Source organism: Lagenorhynchus albirostris, chromosome 21 (assembly GCF_949774975.1).
Source record: "Lagenorhynchus albirostris chromosome 21, mLagAlb1.1, whole genome shotgun sequence".
NCBI lineage: Eukaryota > Metazoa > Chordata > Mammalia > Artiodactyla > Delphinidae > Lagenorhynchus > Lagenorhynchus albirostris.
In genome coordinates this window covers 26,019,242-26,033,773 of record NC_083115.1, presented here as the reverse complement: position 1 = coordinate 26,033,773, position 14,532 = coordinate 26,019,242, and the positions used below count along the sequence as shown (strand labels likewise).

Sequence of the window (14,532 nt, the reverse complement as noted above, 5' to 3'; positions counted from 1 at the left end):
TTTGCCATCTGAGGTTGGTTGAAAGTACAGATGTGGCACCCACAGATTCGAAGGGATAACTGTATATTTATTCAAAACAAACTTCCACATACAGGTGGACCCCTAAAAGTGCACCTACACAGTTCAAACCCGTGGTGTTCAAGGCTCAACTGTATGTAGTAGACTTTTCAGATTGGCTTTTGTCATTAGTCATATGCATTTAAGTTCCCTCCACATCTTTTTTTTTTTTTTTTTTTTTTGCAGTACGCGGGCCTCTCACTGCTGTGGCCTCTCCCGTTGCGGAGCACAGGCTCCGGACGCGCAGGCTCAGCGGCCATGGCTCACGGGCCCAGCCACTCCGCGGCATGTGGGATCTTCCCGGACCGGGGCACGAACCCGTGTCCCCTGCACCGGCAGGCAGACTCTCAACCAGACGTGCCCCTCCACGTCTTTTCATGGCTTTTTAAATTCATGAATAATATTCCATTCTTTGGAGTACTACAGTTAATTTATCTATTTACTTACTGAAGGGCATCTTGGTGGCTTCCAAGTTTTGGCAATTATGAATAAAGTTATCATACATATATGTGTGCAGGTTTTTGTGTGGACGTAAGTTTTCAGCTCCTTTGGGTAAATACCAAGGAGCACAGTTGCTGGATCATATGGTAAGAGTGTGTTTATTTTTATAAGAAACCACAAATTTTCATCCTAAGTGATTGCACCATCCTGCATCCCCACCAGCAATGATGAGAGTTCCTGTTGCTCCACATCCTCACCAGCGTTTGATGTTGTCAGTGTTCAGGATGTTGGCTACTTTTCTTTATTTTTGATAACTTAAAAAAATTAGATTCTTTTGGTTACCAGAATCATTTAAGGAAAAGAGTGTCCTTGTTAGGACAAACATGTACTGAAATTAGGGAGCCATGATTATTGGGACTGGTTACTTTCTTAGTATTTCCCTCAAGAGCTAAGACATGATGGACAGAGGTGTGTGGGCTCCTTTCTGAAAGACTGCTCCATCTCCTCTCAGTACCGGAAGGCCTGCGAGCCCACCCCTGCATGTCCAGCTGCTCCCCCTCTGAGCCTGTGCTCCTCCTGCTCTCCTTGGCTGGCTGTGTCACCTAACGCCTGCAGACTACATAGTGGTACCCTTTCAAACACAGCTTTCTCCACTAACTGCCTCCTGTCTTTTATACATCAGAGCTACAGCTCTCAAAAAAGTCAATGGTAAGCTCCTGAGCCTGTGCTCCTCCTGCTCTCCTTGGCTGGCTGTGCTCCTCTGCTCTCTGAGCCTGTGCTCCTCCTGCTCTCCTTGGCTGGCTGTGTCACCTAACGCCTGCAGACTACATAGTGGTACCCTTTCAAACACAGCTTTCTCCACTAACTGCCTCCTGTCTTTTATACATCAGAGCTACAGCTCTCAAAAAAGTCAATGGTAAGGGCTCAGATATATATTTTTAAAATGCAAATCCGTAAGTCATTTTCACAGGAAGCATGGCCTGATTTGGGCCAGATACCCACTGTTGGCCCACACTGGTAGACAAGGAAGGCGAGAAAGGTCGTAGCTGGACTTTGGGCTGGGAGGTTTCCCAGAGGAAGGCATGTGGGCAGGAGGACATGGAAAAGAAGATCTCTGTTTCACTTTCACATGTGTTTTTTTTGTGTTTAAAGAACCTATTTTCATCGTAGAGCATTATGATAAGACAAAACAGAAATACAGAATACAACCACTACTTATACCTTACAGTTTTACAGTTTGTCACTTACAACTTCCTTGAAAGACGCCCTCTTGGCTGAGAGTAAAAAAGTAGATTAATGTAGTAAGAATGACATGGGCCCTGAAGATTCATCAGCTAAATATATAGGATATGCAAACTAACCTTCCAACTCCACTTTCCTCCTTTCTCAAACAGAAAAAGTAACAGTTCCCTCACAGAGATTTTGTGAGGATTAAATTATGTAACAAATATGAAAAGACCTGCCATAATACATCACATGCCATGATTCCCCTTTTTCTTTTATTAATATTGCATAATTCCTTATACAAACTAAATTTTACACATTTTTGTAGAAATGAATAGAATATTAATTAATATTAGATTCTTACTCTTTTAATATTTGCAGATCTACAGCTCGGTGCTTTGTGTCCACCTACAGAGGTGGGATAGGGAGGGTGGGAGGGAGACGTAAGAGGGAGTGGATATGGGGGTATATGTATACGTATAGCTGATTCACTTCGTTATACAGCAGAAACTAACACACCATTGTAAAGCAATTATACTCCAATAAAGATGTTAAAAAAATATATTTGCAGGTCTATAATAATGAGGAACAAAGGAAAAGCAGTGTGATATATTCAGTTGAGACCATATAAATAAAAATTATAGCATGACTTTAAGTAATTTATAGTTTTTTCAGTGATTTTTAATATCTATGATCTCAGTACTGGAGGTGATATGCCATTATGTCTTTAAAGAGCTATAATTAATAATTTACAATGTGTAAAATTGAAACATTATGCACATATTATATCATTGTGTACTAATTATTATTTCTCCCAAATACCTTGCAGCTGTGTGTTTTCAAAATGGCCATTAGCATTCTGCAAGAATTGTTTTATAATAGTCAAAAAATCATTTCTGTTTCTTAATTACACATTTGCAAAACATCTGAATAAGGTACAGAGTGAGATTACAAACACAGATTTTGATTTAATGAGAATTTTAGGAGTGACCATATCAGTTTGATTTACTGATATATTATTAATTTTAAACTATGGGTATCACAAAAATTCTCAATCAGAGAATTTAACATTTCTGCCCTGCTAGAATACATAAAGAAGAACTAAGCATTCTCTTATTGTATAGTATCCCTGTAAACAAATATTAATAAATGTTGTATGTTATAAAAATATATATGATAGACAAATCATTCATATTAAATATTATTAATTTAATAATGTTAATATTTATATATTTTAACTGTGTTGTGTAAGCAAATAATAGTTATTAATTTAATAATGTTAATATTTATATATTTTAACTATCCTGTATAAACAAATAATAGTTATTAATATATATTTGGTTGAATATTTATATATATTTAATATTTATTTAAATTAAATTTTAAAAATTATTTAATAACATGAATATATATGTAATGTGTGTATAAGTGAAAAAATAAATATATACATAAAGTATATGATACATGCTGACATCATTTATATTTACTGTATTAGAATGTACTTAAATACAAGCTTCTGAAATCACTTATAAACTATTATGATAAAAACTTTCTACGGGTACTCATTACTTAGATAATTAATATTTCCTATTTTTTAAATCTACTAATTGACAAATAAGGTTTTAGAATTTAAATGTATTACCTCTAAAATAAAATACTTAAATATCTGATATTTAAATATAAAGTAATTATATATATATGTATAATCCTGAAATCAATTATACTGTACACTGACTTTGAGTTTTTTTTCCCCTTTTCTCTCATGTTTCAAGGTTATTAGACTAGTACTTTAGATCCTATGCAAAGTAGTAATATAAATTGACCTGGTCAAATGCTATCTTTACTGTTAGAAGACCATGAATAATTAGGTATCCTGCAAGACATCTCTGAGTAGACTCTAAAAATTATTCATGAATCCTAAGTCCAGAGTCCTTAAATTCTCACAAAGAGACTAGAGCAGAAGTGACAGGCTGTGAGACCTCAAGCTAAGGCAGCTTAGTCCCTGGGTGACGGTCACTCTGCATTTGTGGGGGCCAGTGGAGGTCCGAGACATCTCTTTTGGGTTTTTGAGTGCTGCCAGGATACATCCAAGTAAACATCTTCAAGGACGGTATGGAATCGGACAGCCATAAGGACAACTCTCAGGGATCTTGTAAAAATTTCAGTGCTGTGAATTTATACTGATTTTGTACTAACATATTCTTATATTTCATTTTATTTGGGTACCAAATAAACATCTTGGTTTAACTTGAAGATACATAAAGAAAATAATTCCTCTTTGAATATTTGCTGCCATGGTGATTTTAGCAGTTGGAGGATAATTATTAATGTTATAGCCCTTATAAGAAATCTACTTGTTTTTTGCCTCTGTCAGGAAAAAAAAAAAAAAAAAATCAATAAGAGGCAATGTTAAAGAAAAGTAAAAGCTTAATAGTGAGAGAATTTGGAGTATTTAAAATTACCTGGACCATAAGATCCCTGCAGGTAGTAGTTGAAATAATGTTAGAAAGACAGGTTTTGAATGCTGGCCAAGTAGTCTTCATTTGTTGTAGAGTAGGGAATCATTAATAATTTCTTGAAAGAGTTTCTCAATAATGCATTTATTACATTAGAAGCTAAAATATGAGTTAAAAATTACTGTAAACTAAGAGATAGTTCAAGACTATGGCCTTAGAATTGGAAATAAGAGAACATGGATAAAATCAAGATATGAAAATTATTATAGTAGGCATTCAATTTCTAGTGTTTTAAAAGTCAGAGAATTAAAATATGTAATGATAAAAGAGAGAGAGTCCAGACAAAAATGTCTGGCATTGTATTAAATTAAACACTTGGGAAAATCCAGCCTAGACTCTCACACACAAGGCCAGTTGTTTGTGGGCTGTTTCATTGTCCATCCATTAATCTGAGGTCCAAACAATTCAGATCAAAGCAATGTGTTTTTAACAACTTATTTCTATGTAAACTATCCATTTTAAACCCTAATGTTGCGATGAGAATTTATTATCAAAACGTCAACAGTTCTTGCTAACCTGTTTCTGTAAAGCTTGTCTATATGTGCAAAAACAAAAACAAAACCAGTGACTGGTAAAGACTGCAAATATTCAGTAGAAAGAGAAAAGTACCCAAAATTCTGTTACGCATGTAAAAATGTCCCATGCGATGCCCTTTAAGTGAAAATAATCCTGTTATAGCTAAATGAAAGAAATTACTACAATATCAAAATGTTGTTGAACATTTAATCAAGTTACTAGTTTTTGAGGAAGGAGTAATACGGATGCTTCATCCTTGCAGAGATAAAACCTCTTGCAAATCAAAAAGGGGAAATGTATTAAAAAGTAGGTGTTGCTTTTCATTTCAGTACAGCCTCAGTCCATTAAATGTTGAAGGAACAAATGTCAGTGTTGACTTATTTCTGATCATAGCAGAAAAGCCTGAAGTTTACAGTATCCCCCAAACACATGCCTAGCATGGGTGTCTGTCATCTAAAGGTCATTGATAGAGTGGAGATATTGATATCAAGGAATTTCACCCAGAATGTGTTTTGTGTAACAACCTTCCTGACTGTTATGCAACTAGAAGCATATGTCACCTCTCTGAAGGTTTAAAATGATAAGAATTAGTCTCAAAAATTGATACAGCTGAAACATGTCTTTAGGTCTCTAAAGAAATAAATATCAACAGTAAAAATATGTTTTAATACAGCACAGGAGCAGTTTCACTAAAAAATGTGTGTCTTTAAATGGTTTCTATTTTGGATTATTATTTCAAAGGTATATAAACTAAATTTTATCATAAAAGAATGGCATCTTACATGGAAGATTTAATATTCAAGGCAATTCATTGTTCTAGTGCTCTGGAGGTGGCTCATGGCATCGTGTGGAAGGCCTGTGAATCTGGTCTTTTTACTGCAGGAAAACTACCACCAGATGGTATTTGAACTAAAGCCTTATGGTTAGGACCATATATTATATTCATTTTTAATATAAAAGGAATTTTATTATTAAGAATTTTAAAAAGTTATTTTTAAAAGCCTCACTTCAATTTACAAGCCCTTTAATATAAAATGTCTCATCAGCTTACTGCAGGAAATGTAAGCAAAGGAACCTGGACTTTGTAATCAATTGAGTGGTAACTCTGTCCCCAGTTTCCTTTCCTGGAAAATGGGTTTAACATTGTCTCCTCATGGGATGGTTGTATGGATTCAGTTTAGAATGTGTGTAAATGATACTTGGAGTTTCTAGCCAGAGTAAATGTTTAATTTTACATTATCTTCATCATCATCATCATCATCATCACTATTCTTAGCACTTCATTTACAATGAGTTCTGATTGTTTCACTAATGTAAATGTTGTCTCCACTAATTTGTTTATGGTCTCCTTTACCATAGAAGTAGTTGTTTATACTTCTTTTGTGTTAGTTGCTTCCTTTGCTAGGGCACTAGTCTAGCTATATAATTCCTTAAAGCAAAAGTTCATTTTGAATTTGAATTGACAGTCACAAGACATGTCCTCAAAGAACAGGATAATTTTGTTACTGAACCACATTTGGGTCCACTCACCTGCACGCAGTAAAGCCAATCTACTGACACCCGGTTGTGGTGAAGGAAAATGCAGCATTTGTTGCAGGGCACCAAGCAAGGAGTCCAGGCAGCTAGTGCTTAAAAGGCCCGAACTCCCTGAAGTCTTTCATGGAAAGGTTTTTAAAAACGGGGTGAGGGGAGGTGGGTTGTGGGATCCATGATCAGCTTGTGGACATTCATCTGATTGGTTGGTGGTGAGGTAATCGGGAGTCAACATCATCAACCTTCTGGTTTCAACTGATCTGGGGTCTGTGTGCTTATGGGCAGCATGCAGTTAATTTCTCCCACCTGGTGGGGGTTTCGGTATCTGCAAAACAGCTCAAAGGACGTGGCTCAGAATATTTTTTATAACTCTTGAGGAGGAACTAAAAGTCCTTGACTTTGTTTAATGGCTAAAGTGTTACTAGTTTGTCTTGCTTGACCATTTTCCTTTCTTCCTGTGTTTTCTCACTTCTCTGATTAAATTTATTATTTGGAACTTGGGGAAGGTCTCAGAGGCTAAAGTTTTCTACAGACAAAAAGAAGGCAGAGGACATGGGGGGATCTGTCCAGGGAAGGCCCTATAGGCTCCTGCTTGGTTACAATTTGATGGGAGAAGCATGTTCCTTACTGCTCTACATATCTCATAAGAAACTTGTGAGGGTCTAATGAGATAGTGTGAATCAGCATGCTTTGAAAAAGTCACTTGATTATATATACATTAATATAATTTACACATTTTAAATCTAAATTCGTTCGAAGTCTTTTACAAACCGTCTAATTTATATCTGTTCATCCACTTGCATAATTTTACACCTTGCTTTACTGTCAATGATGGGTCATTAATCTACCTATGGAATACTCCAGTTTTGATTTTAAACTCTAAGGTTTTGACTGCAGTTTCATATATTTATTAATATCTATGGCATATGTCCTGTGAGATTTGATATATAATTCCATAAAATTAGAGTTAAAATGATGTTAAGCCCAGTGATTCCTCTCTTGAAAATGTTTCTCTGAGGCATTGGGATCCTGTTTGAAACAGATGGATCTCCATGATTCTTTGCAACTTTAAAGCTTCAGTTTTCAGAGAAGTTAATTGCTCATGATGATTGTTTGCTCATGATGCTGATGGAATAGGTAGTTGGGATTTGTGCTCATGATGCTGATGGAATAGGTAGTTGGGATTTGTGGAGCTCATTGTTTACTTGTGCATAACCTGTTTGTCACCATATTTTTTCTATCATCCCGTTATAAGCCTATCTCTGTTTCAGAAAATCAGCCATATTTTACATACATCTCTCATCACTTTTTTGTTATCTTCTGCCATCTGCAAGCTGTTCAGACTTATCTGTTTCATTCTGTGCTCTCAAAGAATTCCAACTAAGTACCCTTTTTTGAATAAGTAGCCAACTTTGACATTACTTTAAAAAAGATCCAGAGTGTTTTGAGCTGATTTGCATGGGTACCTCCGATTTGTCATTTATTTTTAACTACTATTCCATGTGAGAAAAACAGAAAAGCAGAATAGAAATAGACCTTCCTAAGCCTTTAAGTTGTTTTTTAGACTAGCTTGGTACTCTAAAATAGTGTAGTGAGAACCACACTAGTGTGGGCTACGTCTGATAGAAACAGTGATGGCCATTCAGCTTGAAGAAAATGGCTTCATTTGACACAGCAATGACTGTTTTGCTTGGGGGAATGTGGGAGTCACATAATTGATGGGGGCAGAAAAAATACGGTGGAAGTAAGATTCTGCATTGGGGTTTGAACTTTTATTAAAACTAGAATCTTTTTAGAAAATAAATTTTAGAGACCTTTTAGTAGATCGCTGAGTGCAGGTTGAGAAACCTGCCCTAGCACATGATACAGACTGTGAAACTATGGAGTTGGAGAAAAAAGCAGTAGAAATATCAGACTGATGGCAGTTGATTTGGTGGTAGGTCATTACTATCTATCTTTGCATTCAGCTATTTTTTTTTTAATTGGAGTATAGTTGCTTTACACAGTTGTGTTAGTTTCTACTGTACAGCAAAGTGAATCAGCCATGCATATACATATATCACCTTTTTTTGGATTTCCTTCCCACTTAGGTCACCACAGAGCACCGAGTAGAGTTCCCTGTGCTATACAGTAGGTTCTCATTAGTTACCTTGTACATATTAGTGTATATATGTCAATCCCAATCTCCCAATTCATCCCACCCCCGCCTTCCCTCTTGGCATCCATATGTCTGTTCTCTACATCTGTGTCTCTATTTCTGCTTTGGAAATAAGATCGTCTATACCATTTTTCTAGATTCCACATATGTGCGTTAATATATGATATTTCTTTTTTTTTCTGACTTACTTCACGCTGTATGACAGTCTCTAGGTCCATCCATGTCTCTGCAAATGGCACAATTTCATTCCTTTTTATGGCTGACAGTTAATTTTTTATAGTGACACGTGACTCCCTCTCATTTCCTTTGGTGTTTATTCTATACATATTTTCTTTGTTGTGACCATGAAGATTACACATAAGATCCTAAATTTATGACAGTGTGTCTTAAATTGATACCAACTTAACCTTAATCACAAACAAAAATCTACTCCTTTACAGTTTTTCCCAACTGCTATTTGTCACAATTATGTTCTCTATATTGTGTACCTATTAACATAGATTTGTAATTATTTTATGTATTTTTCTTTTAAATCCTATAAAAATTAAGAAGTGGAGCTGTAAATCAAAATTACAATAATAGTTTGGTTTTTTTTACTTTTTTCACATATTTACCTTTACCAAAGAACTTTGTATTTTTATGTGGCTTTGAATTATTGTCCAGTGCCCCTTCATTTCAAGTTGAAAATGACTCCTTTTAGAATTTTTTAATAGGGCAAGTCTAGTAGTAATTCACTCCTCAGCTTTCGTTTTTCTGGGAATGTTTTAATGTTTCTCTCATTTTTGAAAGATAGTTTTGCTGGCTATAGAATTCTTGGTTGACAGTGTTGTTTCTTTCAGCACTTAAGTGTATCACCCCACTGCCTTCTGGCCTAAAAGATTTCTGCTGAGAAATCAACTGATAGTTTTATTGAGGATCTCTTGTTTGTGATGAGTTGCTTTTCTCCTTCTGCTTTCAAGATTCTTTCCTTGTCTTTTGGTAGTTTGATTATGTGTCTCACTGTGAGTCTCTGAGTTTTTTCTACTTGGAGTTTATTGAGCTCCCTGGAAGTGTATATCTATGTCTTTTCTGAAATTTGAGAGGTGTACAACCATTATTTACTCAGATTCATATTTAAGATAGTTTTTAAAAAATCTTTGTCTAATAAGTCCAATCTGTGTATATCTTCAGGGACTAGTGCCAGGATTAATTTTGTTTCTTTGAATAGGCCATGTTCCCATATATTATTGCATGCCTTGTGATGTTTGTTAAAAAGTTGGCATTTCAAAGAAAGAGCCACCTTTCCCAGTCTTGCAGAGTGGTATGGGAGACTTCCACAAATGAGTGGGCCACTGAACCTCGAGATCAGCCTGTGGTGAAGAAGTTAAGGTCTTCTCAGGTCTTAACTGCTCACATGTTCTGTCTGGGTCTGGGTATATGTTTGTGTGTTTCTCCCCCAGCTGCTTTAAAATATCCTGATTCCCCAAAGAGTCTCATTGGAGCCTCTTCTCAGGGTCTTTTGTGTTCTGCAGTATTGCTCTGCCTGTATCTCTTGCCCACACCTGCCCGCTTTTCTGCAGTCCCCACGTAGTTTTTATAGCCAAGTGTCCACTGTTGTCTTATTGGCCTCCAGCTGCCATTCCCAGCCTATGCCTGACTCAGGCAAGGCAGGAACTAGTCCTTCAACACTGGGCTCACAGATAGGCCAGAACACTGTAAACAAGTTCCTCTTTGGTCCTCCTTCTCTGGTAGGGAACCAGGAAATGGGCCCCTTCCTCTCACCAGTGCCATGTCAGGGAAGGTGTGGGACAAAAGCATGTAAAAATTCCCTGAAATTTACCACTATTATGAACGTGGCTTTTTCTTCATTGGACATTTGCCAGTTGCTGTAGATCTTTGATTAGTTTTCAGGGTTCCTACAAAGTTATTTAGCCCGTAGTTATTTATCTGATGTTTCAATGGGGGAAGGAGGCCTGGAGCTTCTATTCCACCATCTTCTCATTTCACTGCCGAACTTGCTGGATTATTATTTTCAATTGAGAACATTAAATACTTAGGAAAGAAAATTTTATATTGTGGTAAGATTGGTATTTAATGAAGGGTTATATCCGTATCACAGTTTCATCCTAATTTAGCAATAAAAACTGAATCTTGCTATAATTATTAGTGCATTTTTTATGCATAGTTTTAATTAAATGCTTAAGGATTTCAATATCTACCCAGACTCTTTTTTCCTTCTTATGGTATTATTCAAAATATATGTGAACATATTTATATTTGTAAGAATGCTTTTCAGGTGCAAATAATAAAATCATGTATTCAAATGAGTTTGAATTGTAGGAAATATATGAATCATCCAACAGGATATTCAGAGCTAGTGTAGGTTTCTGAGTTGGTCAATGTTTCTGTCTCAACTATGATATCAGGGGCCCTGGTTCTTGCTCAGTCTCTTCTATTCATGCTGTTGCCTCCATCTTTGAACTGTAGCAAGATGGTACCAACAGTTACACATTTGAAATTCAAACATGGTAAGGTCCAGAGTGAAAAAGAGATGATCTCTATGAGCTAACAGGAATGTCTCCCCAGAAACACTCCTGCTGGCTTCCTCTCAAGCATCATTGAACTGAATTGAGTCACAACCACCGTTGAACAAATTTCTGGAAAGAAAGAGGGAATTGCCTTGTTTGGATTACACTAATTAGATAGAGTGGGATAGTTATTGGAGTAGCAGCCACTCTAACAAGCAAATGAATCCTTTAAAAACTATTCTGACTGTGCAACATCCCAGCAGGTGGGAAGGCTCTTTATAAAACAGATTCAAAAAAAAAAATCACATCTGCATAAGAAGACCATTACTTTTTTTACTTCAATGATAAGCATGCTTGAGGTTTAAAATATAATAGGTAATTTTATTTAAAATATCTCTTTATAGATCTTTTTTTTTGAATTTTTGAGTTTTATTTATATATATATATATTTTATACAGCAGGTTCTTGTATAGATCTTAATAGATAATTAACGTCTCCATTTCACCATGGGAATGAATGAAAGCTTTCTTCTATATAAGCTACGGTATTTATGGTATGGTGCTCTTTTTTCCCATCATGCTGTTAATTGTAACGTGTCATAAAGGTGATCATAATGAGAAAATGTTTTAAAATTAAATTTAGACTTCTTTAGTAGAGGAAAGAGTTTCAACCAAAGGCTGTTGGCATCCTGGGTAAGAAGTCTTTTTCAGGAATAAGAATAGGTTTATCTTAATCTAGCTAAATTATCTTAATTCTTAAAGAAATCACATGTTAAGGCATCAGCATTTAAGAAACAAATCTACCTAATGTAAATTTATTACCTGGATATTTTCTGAACAGCTACATGAAAATGTAATAATGTTTCTTTCTATTACAGTAACTCAAGGAGGTGTTGCTTTGGTCTCTGACATGTGTCCAGATCCTGGGATTCCAGAAAACGGCAGAAGAACGGGTTCGGACTTCAGGTAGGAGATAACAATAACAATAACATGTTATTTTCTAACACATATATAATTTCATCTTGTAGTTTTAATTCTTTTTCCTTTTGATTTAAAGATACAATTTCTCAGTTTTTATGCATCTATAATATCTGTAGAATTCTAAAACATATTGTACTGAAAAATTCCAGTTACTCCAGAGTTTGTACCTTTCAGTATATAAGCCATTATTAAAAATTTAACTCCATATGGATATGATCAAAATTTGTCTCCAGGGGTTTTATTCTGTTTTTAATTTGCTACCTTCCCATATTCGAATGCATTTTTGTTAGTGTTTTAAAAAATAGATGGTACAAAAATTTAACTATAGCCTCATAATTATTTCATTAAATAAACTTTTATAATAATGAAGGTGAGTGGCAGTCAATGCAATTTATGACAGAAGATGTTATGATTCATTTTACTAGATTATGATTACTAGAGAATGCTTTATAGTTGTTACATTATGAATGTAGTAGTGACTATAATAGTGATTTTTTTTCTAGATTTTTGCATTCCTTTCAGTTAGTTCAAGAAATTGAACATTTTCCAACTTACAAGATGGATACTAGTATTAGGAGTAAGCTGCAAAATCAAAGAGTAAAGGGGAGCAAGAAATGTTTTTCTTTCTTATAATCTCACTATTTTTGAGAAAGAAACAAGAAAAGATGTTTGTAGAGTTTAGCCTACTAAAGTGAGCTGAAAATTGAAAGAAAGTAGTGATACTATTAGAGAAGGAAGAAGAAATGTTACTCAGTGAAATTGGAGTAGCAGTGTTTTTTTTTTAAAGGATAGAAAAATAATAAAATTATCTGTAGGGTGGCTGTAATGAAGTAGGTAAAATGATATATAATTTTTTTACATGGAAAGGAAACAAGTGTATAGCTGTGCTACTGAAATACTTTTGACTTCATAGTAATGTCTGTCATGTTGCAAATGGAATAGACAATTGGAATGTTTGCAGTTTAAATATCACAAACTTTGAGTGTACATTAAGGTGTTAGTATCTTAGTTGAAGTTCCTTTGGAGCAGAGCCTGAGATGGGGACTCTTATTCAAGTGGTTTTCGGAAAAGTGACCTCTGGTTATGGGGAACAAAGCAGGGTAGAATCAGAGTAGAAAGCTGAGCAGGAAGTTGATTTTAACTGGAGATTAGCTTCAGTCTCAATCTATGGGGAATTTCAGGGAACAAATAGTTTACATTTTAGACCCACCACCCTTGCCTTTCATCATTGGCTTCCTCCATTCTGCTCAAGGAAGTTCCCCAGGGCAAGAGTGATTATGAGTAGTTATTAGCACCCCAGGGGGTTTGTTGTGTCCAGTGGGTGTGGTGGTCAGCTAAGAAAGAAAACTACTGATTTCAAATGTAAAGTAGCTGTCAGTTGAAAGCATTCAAGAATTTGATCTCCTTTAAAATGATGCAAATAGATGAAATTTACACATTCTTGGCTAGAACCCATGGAGCTTTCTGTCCTGTGTATTCCTTTCTTATCTCAAAAGTCAGCTCCTACCAGAAAGTGTTCTTCAAACCTTGCTTTCCAAAAGCCTTACATATCCCTCCATTAGAGTTACAGCAGTGACTCTGCATTATGCATTTTGCACATCCATTTCTTCCACCCAACTTAAGCTTCTGCAGGACAGGGATAGTATCTTATTGTCTCTGCCTCATCAGTGACTGGAATAGTGCCTGGTGCAAAGGAACTCAAAGGGTGTTTGTCAAAGGCACTTGTGTATGAGGAGATTGCCCATCCAGCACTCTGTCATCCCTGAAACTCAGAAACCTCCTTCGTCTGTGTGGCAGAGCTCTGTTTTAAAACAAAGCAAATTAAATTTTGTCTGACTGTGCAAACTGTTCAAATTGCATCGTATGGTAAAGAGAGCCAGAGAAACTGTTTAATCTTCAAAAGTTAGCAAGGAATTCAGAAACATTCAGGGCCAGTATCTGTTTAGCACGAGGGCAAGAAAAGAAGATTTTATTAGTATCTGAGGTGAATATGCTGGCCTTTACTCTATCTCATTCTTATAACAGCCTTATTCCTGCAGCTGTTTAACTCAGGATAAGCATTGGCCATTGGGGCTGTGTTGATGTGTCTGGGGGGAAATCCAGCTGGGTGTGTGCATGACAAGTCAAGAAAGGGACAGAATATCTCAGCTGAGACTTTCAATCTTTCACTTTCTTAGTTTTCTGGGGAATCTCTATGCTGTTTACATGTCTCCAAGTTTATGGCAATTGAATAATATAATATAAAGATCAAATTTTCTATAAAATTACATTAAAATGTAAATATTATTATTTTGCCATCTATGAGTGTACAGTGTGTGTATATCTATATGTATATATACAGAACTGTGATAAGCTAGTTTTAGGAACTTTTTTTATAGTTCCTACAACTTTTTTTTCATAGGACTTTCTTCCTAGATGATCCTGTCAACTGCAAATAAAGACAGTTTTATTTTTTCTTTTCAATCTGAATGTATTTTATTTATTTTTCTTTCCTGGAAGAACTGTCTAGGACCTCTATTACAAGGTTGAATAGAATTGGTGAGACATTCTTGACTTATTCGTGATCTTAGCGGGAGAGCATTCTGATTTTCATCATTATG

The 14,532-nt window shown here is 35.6% G+C and overlaps 1 protein-coding gene across 1 annotated transcript in view; it reads left to right on the top strand.

Annotated features, from left to right (window-relative positions):
* CSMD1 (CUB and Sushi multiple domains 1) overlaps positions 1–14,532 on the top strand; it is a 1,400,820-nt gene that overhangs the window by 901,621 nt on the left and 484,667 nt on the right. The window contains exon 8 of the mRNA XM_060136411.1: positions 11,830–11,917. Within this exon, the coding sequence (XP_059992394.1) occupies positions 11,830–11,917 (88 nt within the window). The remainder of the gene's footprint in view (positions 1–11,829; positions 11,918–14,532) is intronic.